The 25,136-nt window shown below is 44.3% G+C and overlaps 1 protein-coding gene across 2 annotated transcripts in view; it reads right to left on the bottom strand.

Moving 5' to 3' along the window:
* The window catches only part of tweek (transmembrane protein KIAA1109 homolog tweek), a 90,205-nt gene that overhangs the window by 11,306 nt on the left and 53,763 nt on the right, over positions 1–25,136 (bottom strand). For both annotated transcript variants that reach the window (XM_077662788.1, XM_077662787.1), the window contains 17 exons: positions 23,288–23,500; positions 21,694–21,930; positions 19,512–19,811; positions 18,948–19,025; positions 18,771–18,867; positions 18,619–18,692; positions 16,194–16,325; positions 15,987–16,107; positions 13,999–14,145; positions 12,892–13,058; positions 11,082–11,324; positions 9,257–9,495; positions 7,824–7,949; positions 6,825–6,986; positions 5,351–5,546; positions 2,280–2,402; positions 212–311 (listed from right to left, as the gene is read on the bottom strand). In XM_077662788.1, the coding sequence (XP_077518914.1) occupies positions 212–311; positions 2,280–2,402; positions 5,351–5,546; positions 6,825–6,986; positions 7,824–7,949; positions 9,257–9,495; positions 11,082–11,324; positions 12,892–13,058; positions 13,999–14,145; positions 15,987–16,107; positions 16,194–16,325; positions 18,619–18,692; positions 18,771–18,867; positions 18,948–19,025; positions 19,512–19,811; positions 21,694–21,930; positions 23,288–23,500 (2,755 nt within the window). The remainder of the gene's footprint in view (positions 1–211; positions 312–2,279; positions 2,403–5,350; positions 5,547–6,824; positions 6,987–7,823; positions 7,950–9,256; positions 9,496–11,081; positions 11,325–12,891; positions 13,059–13,998; positions 14,146–15,986; positions 16,108–16,193; positions 16,326–18,618; positions 18,693–18,770; positions 18,868–18,947; positions 19,026–19,511; positions 19,812–21,693; positions 21,931–23,287; positions 23,501–25,136) is intronic.

Genomic DNA, 25,136 nt, shown 5'->3' with positions numbered 1-25,136 from the left:
GCACAATCTCTAGAGAAAATTTGTGCCAGTGTTTCATTTTCTTTATTGTTGTCAGCATGGCCAATCCAATTGGCTTGTACAAAGCTTTGCAGCCTTAGAATGGGGAATAGCTGGTAAGTCATAGGATATGCACGCACACTTCTTGCTTCAAAACATCATCCATATTTAAATCTTGCAAGCTTTGGAGGCTTACACAACACAACATGCTTACCCACTGATGCCACCGGAGATGCCTTTGCAGCTTGCTGCAATGGGATTGCCTCAAGTGCTTGCTCCAGAAAGTCCAGAATGTGCGGGCTTATCACAGTTTCCTGAACAATAAAAACCGGAATTATAATTAACAGAGGAAAGACGAATCAATGCTGATAGAAGTTGAAACATGCTATGCAGACAATTCTTGATAATTTGAACTCAAAGGGGACCAAAAAGTTTGAATTTTTTAGAGTTGTACCAGCGGATACAAAAATGATCAAAAAATGAACTTTTTGGCCATTTTTGGGGATTTCAAAGCCGCGTCCCCCCACTTAAGCACTGGAGCTGCGGGCGGCAGAAATGAAAGGGATAGGAAGAGGGTAGCGAGGAGAAGTACAGGATAGGGGAGAGCTATGTGCATCATTTACAAAGTCCAAAAGCAAATCAAGCTTGTGCCGCTCACACACGAGAATCCGAGCACTGTCTGAAGTATACTGCAAGTGAGCGATCACTGCTCTCCTACTGGTGGCCACAAACACAACATCACCAAGAAAAGAGTGTGTAGCTGCTAACACATAATTTTGCAATAAATGCTAAAATCCATGCTAGGGACTTCAATCACAACTGAGGCCCCGAGTTTCCAAAGATTCTGTGATCTTGCAGAACTGTGTGTTACCAGCCATGTTCTTCTTTTTTGATACCACTGTTGTTATGCGTATCAGTAGGAACGACAGAACAATGAGAAAATGAGTAATTTACCATATTTGCATGAATATGACGCAAAGAGCATTTGAGACCTCAGAAAAATTTTTTTAAAAATATTACGCACACTCAAACTGTCTAGGCCAACCATAGCTGAGGGTCCCCCTCAAAAAAAATGCAGATGACACATTAAAATACAAAGTCAATGGATACGTCGACATTATTTTGAAGGCAACACTTCAGATACATGTGCCACACTCGAGCAAAGCAAAGCTTCCAGTATGTTAATGCATGCAGTCTCTCACATAGCAGCTGCCGTCACCGCAGTGCTGCAGCTACCATGAGCCCTACCATGCATACCATGGCAGCGCATACCATGCTTCCAAATATAAAGCAAGGTGCACTCTGAAGCATTCTTTGGTGCCCTCGCGGAATATTGCAGATTGTTTATTCTCAGTTCATGGAATTTAAAATCTTCTGCTTCAGAAAGTTAGGGGCCATAGTCATAGCTATCGCTTAATGTTGTCACGTGACTGGCCTTCACAGCACGGTCGCTCCGCAGTTTAGGTTGGCCACATCAATCTTTTGTTTTCCTCCATAGGCCATGGCTGCCATAGCCACTGCTGCTGTGTTGCTGGCTGACCACAGTGTGCAAGGCTGTGATTCGCCCTGATATAGTTACGTTGTCACATTGTTGCCACTGACACGGATTGCATGCTTCACCCAACCAGTGCTTCCCGAGTGAAACTACTTGCCGGCACGTGTAGAGTGCAGTTATGACTAGTCCAGGGTGGTCCAATAGCAACAATGTTGCCTCAATCATTGGCGAAATGTCATAAAATGCAAGTGATGCTGAGGCGGAAGCCGACGACAGCTCAGGCCATACCGTTGTAAAAACTGTGTATGTGCTAGACGTGCTTCACCTGTTCGTCCAAACACGGGGCCTAAAAGAGCAGATGGAATACAGTTTAAATGCCTTCAAGACTGCGCTACTAGCTGTTAGGCTGCCTTGGTGGCAGACAGAAATAACATATATCTGTGGTCCTGTGTCCTAAAGAATATTTCAGGTTTCATCCTTTGCTAAGTCAGCGGCATACTTTTTAGCAGTTTTCTGTTTTTCTGTCAGGGTATACTGCCACTTTGCGCGTTGTCCCACGAGGTATGCCTTAACAAGGTTTTGCTGTATTACTCTCTTTGTAGATGGGGGTGCCTATGCATAAACTTTAAAAGCCAAAGGTGTAGTATCACGTTGCCTCAGGACCTCATAATTTTTTTTTTCAGTAAAATTCATTTCACATAGGCAGGCTCTAAGCAATATTGCAGTTGCCTTTCATAAGCTAAAGTCGTCACAGTGCTAACAGCTAAAGAAAAAAAAGGACTCCTGCCTCAGGGATACTTTGGAGTGTTATCCAGGCAAACAGTGTAGCTTTCTTGGTACCCCCTCGACGAGCAGGTGGGTCAAGGCCAACTGGACTCTCACCTCCCACAGTCCACGAATTGTAGTGAACCTGAAAAACCCAGCAGGCAATACTGCAACATTTGACACTATGGGAGTGCTCTTAAGAACTACACATGCACTGATTACTTCACATACAACATCAAGAAAGTAGCAGCAGTACGAAATCATCATTGAAAAATCTTCACAAGATCAGCACTTTTTGAGTTACTATATACATTAGAGTCTCAATGATACAATCACGGTTGATACAAATTTCAGGATGATAAGAATTTGTAAAATTTCCAGGCCAAAGTGTGCTGTGTACAATGTGCAGAATTTCTGATATTCCAAACATTCTCCTGAACCAATACGGATGATATGAAGGCGTGAGTTGCAACTGCACCCTTAAGCACTCAGTACTGCAAAAGGAGAAGAGCCCCCGCACCATTAACGTATTGTGGCTGTTCACCTCGAATAGTGAGCAGTGGAATGCGGTCTATACATTGTCGATGCTGCCGTCACCAGGTCACGCAGTATGCAATCCAAGCAGAGAGTGGCAGCGCACAGTCGTAACTAAATCGTCAGCCGTAAACTAGGTGTGCGCGAATAGTGGTTTTCCATTTCAAGCAAATTCAAAGCGAACAGTAATTTCAATGAACAGTTTCGATGCGAATACTTCCAACTCTTCTGGCACACAAAATAGGTTTAATAGCAAAATAAGCATTTTAAAAATCTATTTTTTTTTTTTTCAGCACACAAGGCCATTACATGAAAAAAAGGGGGGGAGGTTGGGGGGGGGGGGGGGGAGCATGAAGCTTTGTCAACAACTCAATGAAGTTGTGTAGACTTTCTAAAGAATTTGTCATCAGAAATTGGAGGAGTTGGTCTACGTGCACAGCCAACTTGTTGGATGTGAGACCTATATGTGGGGCCTCTGACCACTGCTCTTGACTGAGAGTGCTTTGTTGCGCAGCTGTTATTTTTAAGCAGTGGCTCCACGACACCTGCTCAGAGTATGCACTGCATGCCCAGCGCCCAGCATGACCCTATGTCAGGCATCGGAAAGGGGCACCCATCTCGTTGTGTCTCGCATTAGCTCCCCTTTGTGATTGCGCAGTTTGCTTGATTAGCGAATTTCACGTGCAGAGGAACGGCTGCAGCAGCTGTATTCAGCTCAGACCCGTCCCACAGAAGTCTGAGCACAGAAAACAGCAGGTACAGATATAGGCGCTGCGCTTGTTGTGCAGATTGCCTCCGGCATATGAGCGAGCCATGATGCCATCCCCGAGGAGGTATGCTGAGCCGAAACCACATGAAGCAAGCATCCCAGAAACGTTATTCGCTCGTGACAAATGTTTTGATATTCCACCCATTCGACTGAACATTCGAAATTATCAAATATTTGCACACACCTACCGTAAACAAATCTGCATGAATGCATCTCCCATGCTTCTGCATGTGGATTTTGCTCGTTCTCGAATGACACGAATTTTGGATGAAGCGAATATTTTTCCCGACCCCATAAGATTCGCATCATTGAGATTTTACAGTACTAAGTGCCTTATCGCATGGCCATCATTCCCAATAGGGTGCACATATGCACCACACAGAGTTGAATTCATAAAGTACAACCAGCCAAACTGCACTGCTCTATGATATTTATGGCAACAACGACATTCGGGACAACCACTGCGGTAAACAATGTCAGTGTAGTATGCCATAACTGAAAACATACATCCTCCTCCTAGGAATCATTGCTCATGTCAGGGAGTTCTCTCCGTGATTTGTACGTTGTCTTTGTAAATGTTTCTGCTGAATTTCGCAACACTGTTTCATTTATTTCACTTTTATTTCATCTGGCCTTGACATCAGCCATAATCAAAGCAACATGAGTCAAGGCAGCAAATGAGCAATTAAGAGAGCACACTGTGCTCGACCATTTTTCTTTTTTTTTTTTCTTTCATTGTAACTTTCATTGTAAGTGAGCAAAACAAGGTTTTTAATACACTGCATGCAACGCAAATGAAAGCAAAAGTGGTTTTTAAGACTTGCTGCAACTACAGAAGGACAGAAAACACAAAACATTTTCTTTTTCACTGAACCTATTTGACTACGACCTTCACAGTGAGGCTTTTAATTAGATGTAAACATAGCAGCAAGTAGAAAAACAACTGAACATAGGATGTGGCATTGTCTTGATCTTGGCTAGACATTAAAGTTGTTGCTCTGTCTCTCTCTGTTGCTGCCATCAGTAATTATCACCTTTCTCAAGCACGACTGATCATGATCAATCCGAACACAAGACCTCTTATTGAACTGAAAGCATTGAAGATTGCACACCTCCCATTTCGTCAGCATAATCACTCCACATATACCACACTGTTTCTTTCCCTTGATGAAAGTAGATCCAAAAAAGCTCGTCTGGCATGTCAAATGTGTTGTCACGCTAACTCATATATTGGCATCAGCACAGGCTAACCACTGGCCATAAACGAAATGTTACTGTGGACAATGCCCGTGCCTTCAGTGGCACCACAGCTTGCATTCTTTTAAAATGAAGCTACCTCTCATCCCTTGAGAAACTCACTTTGGTTATCATAAACTCACCAACTAAATCAGTGCCACGGGCATGCTTGTGCACATTACGCGTGATGCTCCCCACCACAACCTACGTCACTTGAAACCAATGACCAATGATTGAGGAGCCAAATAAATGGAGACTGAAACAAACCATTACAAAATAAGTCCCCCTAATGGATGGTACTACTGTGCTTCATTTAATTCATGCAAGCAAATTGCACCACAGCAAAGGCTAACACCCGCCGCTGACTAACCACTGCCATTTGCACACAACGAAAGGAACAAAACAAATGCAGAAAAAAAAAAAGTTACATTATTGGCCATTACTTCTTTTATACTCCTATATGAGGAAATAGACATCTACTGAGAACTTGAACACTTTCCCTTCGTCACAAACTCCTGCGCAAAAAGCGGAGCCAGGAAGACAGGAACACTCACTTTGACATCGAGGCCTGGGACCAGAAACACGGTAAAGTCTGTGACCTGGCCTGGGGTAGCAGTGGCTGCTGGGGGGAATCGCATTCGAGAAGAAGACGGATGGCTGCGAGGCCCACTGCGACGCCTTGTTGGGGAGCCACCGTCAGGTAGGCCCAGGCCTCCAGAGAAACTGCGTTCCTTGCGCATGGGACGAGTCCTGAGAAAGAACAGAAAACAGAAGGCTTAGATCCGTGGAAAAAAGAAAGAAAAACAAATAAAACATGCAAGTCATTTCATACTCTCAGAGTCCACATGCACACCTTACTCTGGATATTTTAATACAAGCATGTCTCAAATATCTTCCTTCAGCGCGAGGATGACTGAGCGTCATTCAAGAAAACGTCACCAAAAATTATATAGTAAAAACCTAAAAGGCTATGAAGAATCCGCATACACCATTTGAAAAGTTTCGTAGAAAGGTTTCAAGAGGCTATAAAATTTCACGAGTTCCGATTTCCTGCGCCTCCTGTACACTTCACTGAATATATGGTGCCCTCTCAGTTGCAAAACTAAATACTGCAGCAACAAAGAGTACATTATTAGAGGTGCAGCAGGTGATGCCACTTTTGTGGCTTCAGGTGGCGGCAGTTGTGTAAGAATGTGCTGCCATGAGGGCCCAAGAGGCTGGAGGAAAAGCAGTCAAACATAGAACCAGCACCAAAGGACCCTGGCAGATTGAACAGCTCATAGACAGCACAGATGAAGTGAACTGGCATGGCAGTCATCAACTATTTAAATGCAAGCTTGCATTTCTTTTGGCCATCCATAGATTGCCTGACTTCAGTTTTTTTTCTGCAGTACTGTTTGCAACGAATGGCGAGTACAATGCAGTAATATGAGGCTATCGTAAAGTAAGCACAGAAGCATTCAGTATTAGAGTTTGTGTAACAGCAAGTTACAAGCTGCAACTGAAATCTTCCATCCAGTAATGCAAATTGCTACATCACTTTCTACACATGACACATCACTTTGTTGCTTACTGAGGAGAAGATAAAACATGTTTATCGAATACTACCACAGCTGTAATGAGGGAGATATCAGAATACAGTAACACTACCCTTGTCTTCTGCTGTCCTCAGAAGAATCCTCAATTCTGAGAACAAGCTTACTCAAGTGCCTATACAGCCAGAAAACACAAGGTTGTTTAAAAAAAAAATGGGTCTATGTAACTGTTGGCACTGGGAATTACGTACCATAGATTCTTTGACACATGTACCAAACAAATACACGTTCATGTAGGCTCCTTAGCTTGTGTGATGCAAATTGTGGAAGAACAAAAAGGGAATGCAGTCATGCAAGAAAAAAAGCAAGCAAGAAAGATGCATATTATGGAGCTAACTGCACTAGCGAGAAGGCTAGTGGAAGAAAGTGGTCAACCTTTCGCATGAGTAAGACTCTTATAGCAAAGCTTCAAGTATGCAGACCTGGTACTCACATTTTGATGGGTTCCTCCTCGTGGGCTGGGTCCCTGGTGTGTAGCACACATTTACCACTGTTGAAGAACACCTTGATGTCCAGTTCAAAGTCAATGCTGGGCTCAACCTGCTGCTGCTTCGTTGGCACAGGTGTGGTATGGCCTGCACGCACTTCAGCAACCCTGCACAATAACATGACAATATGTTCGACTAGCTCTACAATGAAATGTACAAGAGCACTCAACTGCACATGCGATGCACCTGACAAGATGCTTATCTGAAAAAACTCTTTCACAAGACAGGCTTATAGCAGTTTGTTACTGTAAACAATTTGATTGTTTTGGACCAATTGTGATACTATAGTTCTTGCAAAGAAAACCCTACCAATTATGATGATGATTATGCACATCAGCAGTGCCCAACATAGAGTTCAAACAAGCACATAACAAAGCTGATTGATAGAGCTGGTTTTGGTAACTCAGTATTCCTGCCTTCTTATATCAGGAATTCATGGATTATGTGGTGTTTCTGTAAATTAGAGACGCACAAAATGCCCTGAAACAACACACTTAGGTTAATAGTATAGTAAACAAATCCTTTGTTTGACATCTCAATACAATTTGCAGGCATTTTAGTCAGAGACCAGACTGCACAAGTTTCCACAATAACATATTTCTACATGTCCAAATTTTTGCAACAATTTGCAGGCATTTTAGTCAGAGACCAGACTGCACAAGTTTCCACAATAACTTATTTTTCCATGTCCAAATTTTTGCAACAAAAACAAACTTTTTATCAAAGCAGTACAGCCTTGTCAAAGTTATACAGTCCAAGGGGTTTGTTCTGGGGCTATGCTGAAAAGCTCATTATGCATTGCCAGTGTTCGAAATCTCTTGAAGGTGAGAAGGAACTCGTGTTCTCATTGCTCCAAAAGTTAGGACTTCCATGGATGCGAGTTACGCCATTGCAGGTTATAAGTGTTCCTCGTGGGAGCGTAGGGCGTCCCAAGAGCTCCTTACGGTGGAGGCAGGATGTCGTCGCGGGGGCTTAGGGCTGGCTCTGAGGGCTCGCTCGTTGGTGTGGGCGCACCACTGTTGGTCACACTAGCCGTGGTCTGGGAGAAGACACTGTCCAGCGAGAGTTCCCTGCATTGAAAGACAAGAGGCAGCCAAAGGTTAAGAATGGACTACTGCACAGGACCGTGATTTCTCACTTATTCCTCTCCATTCAGTCTCAAACACAAATCACAGACAGCCCAACTGCCTCTATTATTTACAATAATAGCTATACAGCTGAACCCAGATAGGTCAAACTTGATGGCGATCGCAAAATAGTTTGGTATATAAAAATAGAAACAGATAAGTTTATCTGCAACCTAGAACGAAGGGTACTCATTGCAATCACATTAGTGACGCGTTTCTTGCAGAAATGTGCTGCTCGCTGGCATGCTGACAGAGCATCACTCGCTAAACCTTGCTAGGCCTAATCTGCTTTGCATCGAAGCTGCAAAAGACATTGCTTTAGAACTAGCCACTGCCAATCACAAGATGTCTAATGCTGTTACCAGTACCCTAATATTTAAAGTACAGTTGGTTTCCGTTGCGCCTTCAGCAGCAAAGCATAGCAGGCGACGGCAGCCATTAGGCTTCAGTTAGGTTAATTGGCTTCACCACATGACAGCAATGTGGCATGAAAAAAAAAAAAAAAGAGTACCGAGGACCAATGGGTACCTTCAAGCGTACCTCACACACCTTGACACGCTGTTTCAAAGCACTAGCGCTAGCCACTAGCCATTTGCAGTGGTGGGGCGCCGTTTGGTATTTCAAAGGTTCCACTGAATGCGAGCTTGATAAACGAAACAACAGTGCTACACTTTTGTACAAAATTTTCAGAGGAATGTTCTGATTGTTCAATCTAAACAATAATTTTATTAGTCACGTTCACTATATTTGAGCTCGACTACTGGCATTCACTCAGCACATGAAAAACTTCTTGAGTGAGATCTGACACAGGGCCAGGCATGATTGAGCATTGGGCCTAGATGCAGTATACAATAATAAATTTAGTCTTTATTGCTTCTAGCCTGTGTGAGAAGTTATGAGCTTTCAAACATTTTAAGATAGTGCTTGAATAAAAAAAATATCACGCTATTTAACTCTCACCGCTTGTGAAATCAAAACAATATCTTCAGGATTGAAAGTTGAAAATAACATTCATTACAAAATTTGTTTCATAGGTTCATGATGCATGATGCACTCCTCATTCTCCCGTTGTTCATGTTATGTGTGACATCATAATCTGTAACATGAGACTAAAGGTCTCCTGCCAAACTGTGCCAACAACCAGCTATTTCCCATAAACATAAAAGCAACAACATTCCCATAAACAATAAATGAAAGCAACATATTTCTCATAAAAATAAAGCTGCAAGAACCTGAATAGAGTGGCCTACCTGTGGACCAGTGATATGGGTCGCCTAGGTGTGGCTGGAAGATCGGACATGTCAAACGAGGCCGTGCGTGTGTGGGTTCCTGTGCCAACCCCCTCCTTGGTAGGGGAGACGGGCATTCCTCCAGAAGATGGGGGAGTGGCATGCTCCAGGTGGTTGGCAACTCGAGCCTCTTCCTCTGGTGTGTCGGCAGGCAGCCGGGACATTGTGCCCAGGCCGAGCTTATCTTTGATTGACGCTGCCTGAATGTGCAGAGATACCAACAGTGTCACCAGCACAACCGTGGCAATCTCTGCATAATGCAAAAATTATTTTAACCTGAAAACAGAGAACCTGGTGTTGTGTAACATATGGTTCCAAACAATTTTGAACAAAGTGCAGAACATTTAGCACTCTGGACAGAGTTAAAGTGCATCAATGTTAGAAAGAGACTATGCATGTGTCTTCCTTAGAAACACAGATGTCACCTATAAAGGGACCCTGAAATGATTTCAATGGGCATATTCTAGTGCAGCTGATCTGTAGAGGTGGTCTTTGTGGGTATTTCAAGTAAGATTTGAAAGCTCTGCGTGGGCTCTATCTTTCAGAAATAATTTTTAAAAATCACTGCTCGCAGTTACTCACAACTGATTAGGGCGACATAACTCACTGCGCATCCCCTACCCTGATAACGTCAGTGGGCAGACGGGGCAAGCTTGAAGGCTGGCCGTTCTGCCCACCGACGCCATCGGAGTAGAGAACGCACGGTGATGTGTGTTGCCCTAATCGGTTATGAGTGACTGCGAGCAGCGATTTTTTAAAATTATTTCTAAATGATAGAACCCACGCAGAGATTCCAAATCTAACTCAAAATACCCACGAAGGCTACCTCAACAGATCAGCTGCACTAGAATATGCCCATCGAAATCATTTCAGGGTTCCTTTAAAATGAACACAAGCAAAATCCAGACAAAAGCTAGGCATCCCCACGAAACTGTCACTGAAGCTGCCACTACATAAACCAGGCGAATTCCAAAAGCCGGGCTGACAATGACAGGAGCTCACATCTAGTGCTGTGCCCTGTGTGAACACCATTGATCTTCATTTGCATTTTTTTGTGCCTGTTAGCATGTCAGAGTCAACTAGCCCACCTTCTTTAGTTTGAAAGAAACAAACAAGACTGTTACCAGAACCAAACACCGTGAAAAAGTGCACAGTGTGGCAGAAATAAATGCTTTTGTCAACTGTACAAGATTGCACTGAGCACAAGTGACTTTTTTCCTTTATTCATCACCACCGTGTAACCCCTTACATTGTATTCAAATTTGCACAACAAACGAGTTTTCGCAGCCCACTACAATCCCCGACATGCCTAAGCTTTGTATCAATAATGTGCTGAGCACCAAAATGAAAGAGGAGGAAGTAAAGTAATTGCTGAAGTTCACAAGTTAACGCAAACCAAAATTTTGGAATGCGGGTAATAATTTTGGTGGTTAGAGTCCCACGCCCAGCATGCATCACTTGTAACCCCCTGCACCATGGAGCTGCAGCCTTTTATGCTTTCAAAACAACTTTTCAAAAGTAGTCCACATAAATGATATGAAAAAAATTCACACATTAAGCATAGTAGCACTCATAGCACTCATTTTCATAGCAACTGTACGATGTTCTAAGCAGTTTACATCCCACTGCCACCGTCCGTCCCCTCTACATAGCCACTACTCTAAGACAACTCACCATGAGATTACAGCACTCCGATAAGGCAGAAATCAAGAAAGAAAAGCTTGGCACTTCAACAATAAAAAACACTGTTTCAAAGACCAAAGAGAGGCAAAGAGATATCACGAACCTTGACACTCTGCCTGCGCAGCTTTTTGATCACATCTCGACGGAAGTCATTGAAGACGGCTGTTTCAAGCTCTTTCAGTCGCCTTTCCTCCTGTTCAATGGTGCTCTGGCTTGCACCGAGGAAACGCAGATCACTGATAATCTTGGCCTGCTCATTCATTTCCTTCTCTATCAGGCGGGACCGTTTCTTAGCATCCAAACTTGGATCCAACAGCAGGCAGGCATGGCGAAGGGTCACTGGCTCCTGAGTAACACGACATAGCTGTGTGAGCAGTCACAAAAGCTTTCAACTGTTCTCATGCTGAAGATAAGTAACTATCTTTTACAATCTCTCATCATGTTCACATCGACCCATAATAAAATGGAACACACTTCTAACACCTAACTACGTCAATCCCATCATACTACAATACCAAAAGCATGCTGTGCTCGCATTCCACAATTCCTGCCGTGTTGTACACTCATTTAAATCTCAGGACTATATCATTAGCCCAATGCTTCAATTTTCCTCATGTTAGTGTCATACACGAGTGAACTGGACAGGAAATATGATGCATGATTCCTAGTGCGTAAAAGTGGGCTTGTGTGAATATCCAATAATTAGTAAAGCATTCGATGTTTGAAATCTCGAAGTATTCGAAGAGGCAATTATTATTTTTTGAGTGTTTGCTTCGTGTGGTTTTGGTTTTGAGTACCTTGTATTGCCATGTATAAGTAAACTATGTATATACGTCAATCCTCACCCACAACCTGACTCTTCAGGTGACTTTGCATGTCACCTTTACTAAATTCAGTTCTGATGAGAGCCACTGGCCAGGTCACAAATAAAATCACCGACTACCTGAAAACCCCCTTCCATCCCCAAACCCTTTGGCATGGTGGAAGACCAAAGGAAACCACCTGTACCCATACATGGCATTAGTTGCATGCAGATACCTGCTCACCACCAACCTATACAGCTAGTCAAAAACGTAAGTTGTTTCCTGGAAGTGCAGTACGTCATTTTTTTTAAAGTATTTTTACAAAATCTCTCTCGGTGCCCCTGTTGCAATATCGTATGCAGTTTCTTCTGGGGTTTCAACCCCTCGCTCTATCAATGATATTGTTTTGTTATGCTGTTATTACTGTATTTGATATATTTTTAATTACCCAGAAGGTAAGCATTATATTTCATCTATTTGAGGTGCTTTCTTTTAGAATTTTGAAATAAAGTATTAAAGCTTCAGTGCACTCTTCCTTTTTCTTTATGTAATAGCCTTTTGTTTTAGAGGAATATACATGGTTTTAAAAATGCCTATTGTGCCATCAATTTTTTTTGTGTGCCAAAAGTATTAGAAATATTCGCTTTGAAATTATTAGAAGAAAATTACTATTTGCTTCGAATTCACTTTGAAACCAGAAAAACACTATTTTCACAAGCCTAAAAGCACTGCAGGTCCCGTTAAAAGCTTCCCTAGCTCAGTGGTCAAGAATTGGCAATAAATTGGGCTAATGCACTCGCTGCTTCAAAGAAAATGTGTCACAGAAAATTTCCTCATATCACTTTTTGAATGCACATCACAATAGCAAAGACATTGGGGCAAAAGATATATATTCACAGCCTGACAAAAATGCTAGCGGCACAACTAGCACTTTCGTTAAGCAGGCAACGCAGTCAAACTAAATGACATATATTGTTTGTATATTTGCAGCTGTTTGACAGCACACTGGTGTTTGCTAAATCCCGTGCCTCCAAGTTCAAAATCATGAAAAGCAAACATGGCAAGCCCTCAAAAACAACCTTAAGTGCAACAAGCGCATTGTTTGACTACCTGGGCAGCCCGAGCTTGCTCCTCAGGACTTTCACCCTCGTCTCCTTCCCCTGTCAGGGCAGTGAGTGTGCGGAACAGCGCTGACAGAGCTTTGCTGATGCCCACGTCAACGTGAATGTCCACGCCTTCCATCTGCCATTGGACGTTCAGAATCCACTTGGCGTTACCTGCGTGCAGCATGCCACTGAGAATCCAATCTGCCTAACAAAGCCAAATGAACATCAAAGTTCTTCCAACCTCCACCCCCGTTCTAAATTCTGTATGACCCTGCCTAATAGTCTACATGTGCCCTTAGCTTGGCAAAGACAGATTAGGGCCGAAATAGCCTCCATGCCAACAACCCTAAGCTATGCAGCCACAAGCTGCACACTAACAGCATGTGAATGCAAGTTTCCATCAGTTGACACAATGTCATTATGAGCGAGTTACGCCACCATGAAAAAATAATGACATATAATGTAAGAGAAGTTAGCTGACAGACATTAAATAATGCCCCGGTCACTCCTCACTTAAAAGCACAGTCATTACACATCACAAGTGAGAAGTAGCCAACTGAATCTGCTTTTGCATCTTTATTTCTACTCTGCTGTCATGTCTCTGTTCAATTTGTCAACAATAGTAGAACCTGTCAAGAAACAACCTTCAATTGCGCCTCTCAACAAGCAAAAAATATTCTGCTTCTCATCAGAAAAAAAAAAAAAGAAATCACTTAAAAATTTTAAACATGTGGTCAAAACTTTCAATTGTGTTTTCTTTTACATTATTGGCGATGGCATGTAGCAACTATCATTGTTGAATAAATAAAAACACTAATCTGAGTAAGAAAGCATTTATCTATCCTCTAACCCTACAAAGAAAAAAGAAAAGACATTGCTACAATTAGGTGAATGCTATGAATGATAGAATAAAGACATGCAGATAATTAATACTTGAAATATTGCCACACAAAAAACAAGATAACTAAATGAAGAAAAAGCAGGTGCATCAGTGTATTTCTGGTGCAGCACACCTACTCATTTACTTCTTTTACTGAAACATGTTTTACAATACACTACAGTCTTGACTCATAAAGGCACGGGAAAAAAATGACATAAGCTTGAAACTCACTGCCAGCTTGTGCAGCAATAGTGCGAGAGCAGATCTCATAGGTGCCCTCAGACACAACACACAGGTTTGTGGTGGTGGCATCATTAGGGTCAGGCTTCCAGTCTTCCATGGACACCTCAAACTCATCCGCAAAGCGCAGGCATAGCCCTGTACAAAATCAGTGATCCGTGAAATGTCAGAACGTTTGTGCAAGCCCCTGCCCCGGGTAAGGCCAACATTCAACATTAAGTACAGCCTTTGTCAGAAGTTTAGAGCACAAGTGGCTTGTTTCTAAGCAGAGTAGAAGAGCTCTTGTAGCATCCCTGGAAGTCCTAACCTTTGGAGAGGTGAGGACAGAGTTCTTTTCACCTTCCAGAGAATGTGGAAAGTTGGGGATGCCTAACGAGCCACATGCCGCGGCCCAGAAGCAAGCCCCCTTGGGCTCTAAACTTTTGACAAAGGCTGTACACATCATGGTGTTGGAATAGGTAATATTTAAAATCCCTGGCACAGTGCACTGCAGCCCGTAGTGTGGAATGGGAGGCCTTGGATGTAGAGCGCAGTGCTCAGAAACATGTGAAATGCTTGGGCGGATTCGGGCAAGGCACAGGCAGAGTGAACGCGTACTGCTAGCTGTTTGCCTTATTTTCTGAAGATCGCTAAAGCCTTAATTCTAATAAACCTAGCACTCTGTGGTGCTTTACATCAAATGCTCGTTGTGAAAAATGCAGGCCACTAAAGAACAGGCTGTTTGCCCACACTGAAAGTTTGAAATTGTGTGGGCTGTGACAGCAGCTGCTCAGCGATACATCTGACAGTGTTTCTAATATTTTGTCCTCAGTACATTTGGCTATGGTGCAAGCGGTAGCTCGCCTAATTATGCCTAATCTCTTGGTGGGTGGCAGAAATCCAATTCACGCTCTCATCACTTGCACTCCACAGCAGGACAGCCTCGTTTATGCACCTCCCCTAATCCAACACCACGGTGACATTTCAAAATTATAAGTTTTTAATACCCCGCTCTAAGCTATTCAAAGATCAAGTGACCATATGAAACATATTGTTATGTGACAGCAAACCGATCACGACATAACAGCATGACGCAAGGTGATGGCTTGATTTAATGCAGACTTAGTGTGACCACTCCTGCCCTCACCACTACCCGGTTTGTCACCTTCATTCCGTGATAATATATAACAAAACTAGAGCCTTTTAACGTTAAATAATGACCTTATTTCTGCATCACAAGAAGAGCTAGCTGCAGAACCTTGCATGATAAAGAATAAAATGAACTCAATTCAAGACAGACCCTTAAAGGTGCTCATGAACAGTTTGGGGACAACAGTTCAGTTTCCCAGAGACACAATAAAACAGACACACACCCTTGCAGGAAGTTAACACAAACTGCAGTGGCGCCACAAGAGCATTATGAAACGAGTTTTTGTACGCATGCGTTTCTGCAGAATGACAAAGAAATGATGAATACAGGGAAATCTAGAATGTGACAAGCAATTAAGCTTATTCTACTTACTAAAGAAACGCAGTGAGAAGCATGAGGGTTGTGACAAGTTCTTGGAAAAGACTGAATGAACATTGTTCCATGGTACAAGAGAGCCACTGTTACACAAAAGACTAAAATCGAGAACTCAATGGCTCAATAGATGTGATGCACAAGGGATTTGTGAAAATATTTTTCTTCAAAAATACAAAAGAAAACGTACACCAACTCGATTTATCTTGCTCATTTATGATTAACCAAAAGTCTTGACGTCTTTGCAAGACCCTTGCATTCTGGCATGTCTGTAAACTAACCAGATTTACAAGGTGTCAACATCTTCATCACAACAGTAGTCTGCTGTAGTCAAGAACAGTAAACCCTTCGGTGTTCAGCATCTTGCCTGGTCTAGGTCAAACAAGATGTGATCCTAAAGAGGAATTCTGCAAACACACAGTACAACGACCACGAGCCCCACATGATGTTCATATCGACTCTTGAAAAGCAGAGTTACCTGTGAAGCGGGCCTTGCTCACAAGGGAGCCACAAGAACACGCTGAAATCCGTGTGTTCTCGAGAGTCACCACTACCGCTGGTGTGGCATCAGCATCAAATAGCCTGCTGTTTGTCAAGGTCTGCGCAAGAGAAAGAGTGAAAAATTAAAGATACATACGCAACACCTACACAAATGTACCTAGCACATAATGGTGCGCCTGCTTACCCCTTTGTTGAGAGGCATGCAGATGCCAAGGTCCTGAACTGTCAGCTGGAGGAAAAGGGTGCCAAGTGCTTGGCTGCTCAACTGAGGGAACTGGGGCACACGTTCAAAAAGCTGCTGTGTGGCCGTCAGTACCTGCAGGCAAACACATAAGCCATACTTTGACTAACTGAGTGGCTTTACAGCAGTTCTACTGCCTGCTCCCTGAAATGCAAAATGCTCACACCAATTTCTGAGCACACCTTTACTGGCCGTGCCAAAGCAACTACAAAAAATATTACAAGGTCGCAGTGTAACCCATAGCCAAAAGGAGGCTTGATAACCAAAAGACAAAGACTGGCAAACATCTCAGCATGCTAGGAAATTCCTTTCGCTCCTGTGTACATGAAAACTATTGTCTGTTTAAAGGAGCAAACCAAAATTTAAGTGGGATGATAATCAAATGATAAAACAAGCGAAAAAAATGACTCATAACCAGCACTTGTATTTCAAGTTGAACCCACGGGGTGCATACTGGCTAAATTTCATTCAGATATCACATGATTCTACAGTAGAAAAAAATGAATGTGGATTAGCTCAGCTAATCCAGGATATACGAAACGAAAGCTGTCGGCGTTCATTGTGCTCATTGGCATTGACAACATTCTAGACGCCGATGATTTTGAGGAAAGGAAGGGTGCATGTGCTACGCTCTTAGCGGCTGCCCCGCGGCGGAGGATATAAGCCACGGCGCGGCCGCTCGCCTCGGCAGAAGGCACAATGGAAGACGAGACGCGGCTGGTGGTCGCGTGTGTAGCAAGCGGCATCTTCAGAGCCTACAGGAAGCTGCTGCCAACCCCAAAGTAACTGCCTGACGTGAGGCTGCCCGTCTACGTAAGAATGAAGAGCGGAGAGCTAAGCGCGTGTCGGAGACGCCCGAGGTATACGTGAAAAACGTCTCGCCAAGCGTCTTAACCTACCACCAGCCGCGTCTTCTTCTTTCATTGCATCTTCTGCCAAGGCAAGCAGCCGCTCCGCGGCTTATTCTCTGGCAAGCGGTTATATAGTCGGCCTTTGCGATAAACACGCGCTTGCGGCGAACGTCAAACGATGACACATAGCGCACAGCAGTGGCCACCTGCACCGCGCGTGATGTCACGCACGGCAGCAGCAAAAGGTCAGGTGATGGAGTCGGCGGCGGCAACCTGCGCCGTGCGTGACGTCACTCGTGCTCCGACATACGCCGGCTCGCGCGAAGCGCGGTGTTGATTAGCGTAGTGAAGCTTTTCGCTTCAAAATTGAAAGAATACTGTCCGAGAAGAATAGGTTATATACTTGCTCTAAAACACTAAAACAGTACTCCAACCCATTAGGTACAGCTTCGCCATGAGGGCAAATTCCCCTAGTTATTCGAACTATCAAGTGAGGGCACCTGCATCGCTGCTGCATGACCAGCGTGCATGGTGGTGCTAGGGAAGCAGGTTTTTCTGTCTTCAGCATCAGGCAGTTATCATGTGCACAGCTCTACTCTCTACCAGCGGGATGAAGCCTCATGAAAACATACCCCACAAGCTCGTCCCGTCCACAGTCGGAATGTCTCCCCTGCCCTACCATGGGCAAATGCTGCTTGTAACACTCATAAGCGTGTTTTGCTGCTAGCCAGTATTACTGCTGTAAGAGCAATAAACGCCTTTTTGTGTCAGCACATGATGAATTCCTTTCTTTTCAAGAGCACAGCCCACCATGGTCAGCTTGTGCTTGGTAGTGCTCGCGATCACAAGGTGAGGTCAGCTATTTGGACTGTCAGCCGCAGAAAAGCGTGAAAAACATATTTGTCCCCTACAAAATGGTTAACCCTTTGTAGGACAGCGTGACACACGTTCCACTTGCTTCAAATGCTGGATCGGACAACGGTGCCACCACATACCATATTTCTGCATGTTGAATAGTAGTACAAAACTATAAACAAATAAGTCAGCGTGTCTTTATTTTTCGCTAATAAGTCTCCTTTGTGTTCTCTGCACTTTTACAAGTGTGGATAAATAGTTAAATACGGCCCATTTTGATGGAAAAATTTTTTTTGAAAAACTGAGTTTCCGAGCCTTTCCCACCAATCAATTGCCACGTAACATTTCTCTAAGCAGCTTTCAGTTCTAATGCACGTTTTCTAATATGTCGAAAAGACTGAGGTATGGAACATTTGAGTCTTTTTTATAAGGTCAATGGTACAGATGTGTAGTCTTTTTTTCTACAAGACCAAGGGTCGAAACAACTTGAAAATGACGTCTTTAATTCCTAGAGTGATTATGAGTCATTTAATGCCATTTGCACTATAGAACTTCTGCAGTACTGCAATGTTTACAAGGCTGTGAGAACTAACAACCGTCATTTCCTTCACGTGAGAGGCAAACAGAAGGCCCACACAGTTTGCCGAAATCAATTCGCTCACCTCTTTGTTCAAGCTGCCCCTCTGCTCATTCCAGTATTCATAGGCATTCTTGTAATTGAGCCAAACTAGAACAGCTGCAAAAGAGGTTACAGTAGTCATGTTGAACACTGTTTTTCGTCTTCATGAAACCAAGCTTGTGCCCCCACAAATACCTTTATCAAGTGCAATGGGCTGAAAGTAGATCATAGGTCGGTTCATTGTGATAAGAACAGCTTCCTTGTCATCGTACTGACTGGAGATCATTTCATCCTGAAAAAGAACACGTGGGTGGTAATTAAGTGCTGCTGGTTCTACTTTACAAACACTAGCATGACGTTCAGGCTACATACCTGAAGTGCGTTGCGTAAGCATATTCGGGTCTTGAAGAAAGCAAACTGCTGAAATTCTGCTTCTTCAAACAATGTGTTCTGCAAGAAAATGAACACATGAAATTGAAACTGTTCTTCACACTCAACAAAGATTATAATCACTGTTATGGGATCACTTTACTAAAACAGGCCAAATCCGGTCATGGGCACACCTACGCTTTACTCCTCGCGTGTGTAGAATGACATTTGCAACCAAAAAAACTGCAGAAACACACTTTGCAGAAGCACTTTTCATCCCTTCCTTCCAAAAATGGTCAAATTTTATGACCAACGGTGCATTTTAGCCCCATGGGGCTTCTGATGCTATCGCTTTAAAACCTCGTATTAGGCGGAGGTTTTTACTATCCCTAGTAGTGTGATAGCGGCTGTCATTCCAATGAATGAAAAAAAGAAAAATGAAGGCACAGAGACTAACAAAGCTAATCTCAATTCCTTATGCCCAACAAATATGGCTTTCGTATGATGCAAGCCATCAGCCTCAGTATGGTAACTTCTTGCATGGTTGCTCAGTTACCGACAGCCTACCTTGACAAGCTGGCCAAGCGCCAGACTGAGGTCCACCTGGCCCTTGCCAAAGAGCTTCATGGCTGTGACCGCACGTGAGGCATTCTGCACTCGGTTGGAAAGCTGCAGGTCGAGGGTTCCAGTCTGCAGGCGCACTGCACTGGCTGTTGGCGTGGTGGCTGTCAGTCGGATGCCCTTCAGCCTCAGCTGCAGTGAGAACAGCAGCTGGCCTCCACTGCCCAGCGTGCCACCTCCAGGGGCCCCCTCCCACAGGCGCAGAGGCCGTGTGCCGGACATCTTCTGTACTACCTCGTTCACCTCCTGGAAGATTACGAGACGAAAACACTTCTCATCACCGCACACCAGAGGCAGCATTCTGAAGGAACAAACTTTGGCTCCACCTAACTGCTGCAACTTTGAAACTGGACACAGACAAACAAAAAGGGATAAAAATATTCAGCTAGATACACTTCCTCTAAACACGAACTGCACATCACATAGGATGTCTCAAGCACTGCCACAGATTGAAGACTCGGCAAATGTGCTATAGATTCCTTTGAAAACTGTTGAATAAATGCACTTGTCTGCACTTTAAATGCTACCAAATATGACATGCACAAAAATGCATATCCATGACATTTCCAAGGAAAGGGCGGGACTTGGTGCATGACATCAATAATCATGAACTGATTAGCGATTACACTTTCTAGGATATTTAGCAGAAATGCAGCAACAGCAGCATATGCTCATAACTGCAATGAGGCATCCAGCTGAATGCTGCATTAAGCAAGAAAAAAATCATAGCACAGTAAAGGCTGGAAATATAGTCCCTGATGCTCCAATTAGATATGAGCCTATCAAAATTCTAAATGGTAAACTGTGGCGTTTAAAGTTCCGAAGTGACACATGGTTTATGAGGAACACCATAGTGGAGGGCTCCGGATCAATTCAGATCAACCTGGGGTTCTTTAAAGAGCACTGACATTGCACCGCATACAGCCAACTTTGTATTTCTTCTCCATCAAAACATGGCTGCCACAGCCAGGATAAAGTCTGCTACCTCGGGATCAGCAGCCAAACGCCAAAGCCACTGACCCACTATGGCAGGTATGTAAGCCCCTCAGCCCAGCAAGGTATAGCAAAAGACTTTTTCCTTGTTGCTTGATGCAACGCGAGATATACTGTGCTGGAGAAGCACACTGCTCTCTGCACATGAAGACCAGATTTGCAGCTACCCAACATTTTGTGGTAAAGGACCGAATGTCACACCTGCACTGCAGCTAGAGGGCATGCTTACTTGGTTTAAAACAGTCACGCCCAGTGTGATTATCAACACGCACGCAAGGTGCAGTTGCAGCTTTTTCAGCAAAGCAATGGCAACCCAGTATTGGTAACAAGTTATACATCTAGTAGCCAATAGAGAAAGTAAGGCTTTCTGCATAATGCACTAAAACGGTGCCTTTCCCATAGTCACTTAAAAGGGCACAACCCACACTATGACTACCACAAGTGCATTGCAGACTATAATAAGAGTGACCACAAATTCTAATTCACTCACAGGACCACAGTTCCTTGTGCTGCGACACACCTAGTTGTTCATCAGATGACACTGAAACTGGATGAATTCAACTTCCCTTAAATGACAGGTTTTTGGTAGCTGCATCTACCGCAGAACGTACTTCATTTCACAATGGTTTGGTTTGGTTTATGAAGGTTTAATGTCCCAAAGCGACTCGGGCTATGAGGGACGCCGTAGTGAAGGGCTCCGGAAGTTTCAACCACCTGGGGTTCATTAAACATGCACTGACACCGCACAGTCCACGGGCCTCTAGAATTTCGCCTTCATCGAAATTCAACTGCCACAGCCGGGATCGATCTCGCGTCTTTCGGGTCAGCAGCCGAGCGCCATAACCACTGAGCCACCACGGCGTCTCCATCATTTCACAATCCTTTGTAGTCAAATTACTCAGCTATGACTGTAGGACAGATGCTTCTTCACAAGTTAAGTAGAAGTAGCTTCAACTGTGTTTTTTATAACAAGTGAAAAGCTTCAGGGCGTGCAAGCTAGTGGCCCACCTAATGACAAGCTATTATTAACATTGTCATGAGCTTGTGCTGGCAAAATGGCTACTAAAGCGGTTGCTCGCATTATATGAGAGTGGCCACGTGCGAGTCCCGAAAGAGGGAAACAGGGTACACATACCTTCATAAAGACCTTCTGCACGAGCACCAGGTGGTTGAGCAAGTCGGTGGTGAGGCTGTGCTCGAACGTGCCGATCTCGGCCAAGGCACTGAGGTAGGAGCCCCGACGAAGTACAACACCATCGGCGTCCCTCTGCGAAGGCCCACCAGGGTCCTGCAGGTATTCGGCCGCCACCTGCACAGGTGGGAGCTCCACACTGGCACGTGACGGCAGGTTGGCTTCACATGCTGGGGGAACCTGCAGAGAGCCAGATGAGCGGCTACATTCAATGCACACAATGAACTAAAGCCAAGTGAGAATAAGGATGTTGCGCACGATGTTGTAGAAGCACATGTCTACAGCAACAAAGCAAACTTCTATCGTTGAAGCCACCCATGTCTACAGCAACAAAGCAAACTTCTATCGTTGAAGCCACCCGTCAAGCGCTGTTGGCAGCCTGTCCGCTGGGCATGCTAGCACACTAGACAATGCCCCCAGCCACTGTGTCCTGCCTCCTTCTTTACGCCAGAGGGCCAGTTTTCAGGCTTAACGCACGTGCCACTAAGCACAGCCCTAGCCATGCATTCTCATGTTCCCTACAAGAGTGGAAAATCACATACAGTAAAAACCTTGTTAAGGTATACTCGCTCAAGCGGTAGTTCTGCTCAGGATGTGCAGTCGCATAAAATCCCAGACTCAGTTTCCATTAAACCCCACGTGTTTGGTGCCTGCCCATGACATAGTGGCTCATTGCGAATATCTCGGTTAGCACGTGCCTATCATCACATACGAGCCTGAAGGGGTCTCTCCTAAAGTAGTGGTTAACCACGCTGCACATGGCAAAAAAAAAAAAAGAAAAACTTCACTGGTGCTCCTAATGCACAGACCATAGCATTCGACACAGCATGCGATGAGCATACTCGCAGCTGCTGACACACCCAGAGAAGAGACTACTTCTCCCTCCTATTGCTTGGGGTGCCAGCGTACAATGCCACCCCGCCATGCCCCGCCACCAATCTGTTCGCAGGTGCTTGTGTCCAAGCACTATAGCTAGCCATACTAGCTAGCTATCCACGTGAGGTATACCTTAATTAAACGGATTTTAATGTATAGCACATTTTACTGCGCAAGTTGAATGCTTAAGCATGGGAAAATATAAATCCTTCTTAGCAGTTTGCTACCCTTTGTCCCGTGTGTGATTGCAACCAGCAAATATGCCATATTTTATTCCACTACCTTTCATACAAGCTCACAAAAGCTGGAGTGCACTGTAATGCCACGAAAAGTGCATTGCAAAAAGCAGTCATAGCTTCTTTTCACATCTCTCAGTACTGCCTGCCACATCCTAATGAAAACTCTTCAACAGTAGACCAACAGCATTATTTGCAGGGTGGGAATCTGCAATACCAGCTTTTGATATATGACCTGTAAAAAATACCTGCAATGCTTGCTTTACCGTATGCACCGTGCTGCCCACAAATCACTTCAAAACATGCACCAATGTATGCAGTTTTCACGAAAACTTTTTCGCAAAGGTTTTAAGAGTGGAGTCCCTCTCTCTTCTTTCTGAATGTCTCACAGTGCCACTCAAAACGTGTCCAGCTGCTCTGAGTACCTTGGTGTTGAAACTGAGTGAGTGCTGCGGCAGGTGGACAGTGAAGCGAGCCTGGGCCCCCGTGCAACCGGTGCCAGTCAGGGGCCCCATGTGATAGTGGGCACGCAGAGAGGGCAGCAGTGCTGCTCCGGTTGTCAGTCCCTCCAGCACCAGGTCAAGCCGCACAACGGGAGGCGCAGGACGCGGATTCACTGCCGGGAGCATGGGGCTCCCCTGTCACGGCCAGAAGAAAAGGGAAACACCATCGCACCGTGACGAAACAGTTGCTATAAAAATGCAATGACAGCTCAGCGAGGTGCATAGCCAGGCTATCTGGAATGGCTGGTGGGCTAGATGTAGTGATGGATGCACTACCCCAAGAAAGCAAGAACTGCCACCGCACTTCTAAGCACAGAGTAATGGGCAGCGGTGGGTAGCCCGGTGCCATCTGGGGATATGCTAAATAACTTGGTCAGGTTATGTAATACCCGTGCCACACTTACAAATTTAATGCTATTAAGTGCTCATTGCCTTAAGTTTTAATGTCATTTGTGCAGTGCCACACACTCAAATTTAATTGCCTCAGCGTTACTGCCAGTCGCGACCTAATGAGTTCACCATAACTCAGTCGTCCGAGCAATGCGTACTCTCGTCACGATTCCACATGTAGAAAAGCATGCAACTTCTTTAGCAACAACTTCCTATCCAGTAGCAAATGGTTTATTTATTCATCATTTTCAGTCAGCTGAGGCACCTCTACTGCATTTTCGATGTGAAGGATGCAATTTTTAAGAGTACTTCCGATAGAGTACTTCCAATAGGCTTGTGAACTTGCACAAGAGTTTATGACTTTTTTGACCTGTCAAGCAAGAACAGCGGTATTTTCTGCTAAATAATTTTTATATCACCCTTGAAAACACTGCCGAGATATTATGCTCATTAGCACTGTTTACATTCGGGTAAAATTTCTGACTGCCTTGGAGGCGTTATCGTTATCATGAATTTCATATAACGACATGAAATCTGGATGTGCAGCACACATTCTGAAAATAATGGTGTTAACAAACCTAAGGCCTTAAGCATTTACTGCCATTTCTCGTGCACGTGCAGCATGGGTATTCACTGGCAAGCTCCTATTAGACCTACTGCAGCAGTGCTTCTATAAGTGACTAAGCAGTCTCAAGCACCGCAATAGCACTACGCAGGCTGCCAGTTCAAGGCAAGCATCTTTTATCATAGCGCAATTTCAGTGGCTTCTGTCCCAAACAGATTTTGGGTTTCATTTCATGTTCATTACTGTGCCTCGTGATGAATTCCAGTATCAGATTGGGAGTACTTCCGAATCAACTTTTTCTGCTCTTTTTGGAGCAAGGCCATTCCGACGGCAGATCAGGATCGTGAGTTGGTTCTTCCAATGGCAAATTGAGAGCAGCCGCTGAGCTGAGATCGCTCCGTGGTGCAATCTGGACTGCACAGCTGAAATTGGTGGATTTAACCGGATAAGCACGCTTCCTTCTGGCACCTCATTCTTTCCTGTTCTGCACCAGACGACACGCGTGAAAGAGTGGAAGGAACACTAGGTATTTTCTTCGTGAGCAGTGTGCAAGCACCCCTTCCGTGCTCTGCTTTTTCAAACACAGATTTGGGGCGCATGCTCTTCGCCAGACTCAGGAGCTCTGCCGCGGAGTGGGCAGACCGGTCCGAATCTGCGATTCGAAGTCACCATTAATGAAAGCTGTGGAATGTTGCCGTTCTTGAACATTTCATGCTTCAAAACATTTTACGCAGAGCCCTTCAGAGCTGACAAGAAAAATTATACACTGCAGGAGTGCTTCTTTTGTGTATGCCTAAACCAAAAGCGTGAAATTAC

This window comes from Amblyomma americanum, chromosome 4 (genome assembly GCF_052857255.1).
Source record: "Amblyomma americanum isolate KBUSLIRL-KWMA chromosome 4, ASM5285725v1, whole genome shotgun sequence".
NCBI classification, from domain to species: Eukaryota; Metazoa; Arthropoda; class Arachnida; order Ixodida; family Ixodidae; genus Amblyomma; species Amblyomma americanum.
The sequence above is the reverse complement of the archived record's forward strand: the minus strand, read 5'-3'. Positions and strand labels throughout refer to the sequence as shown.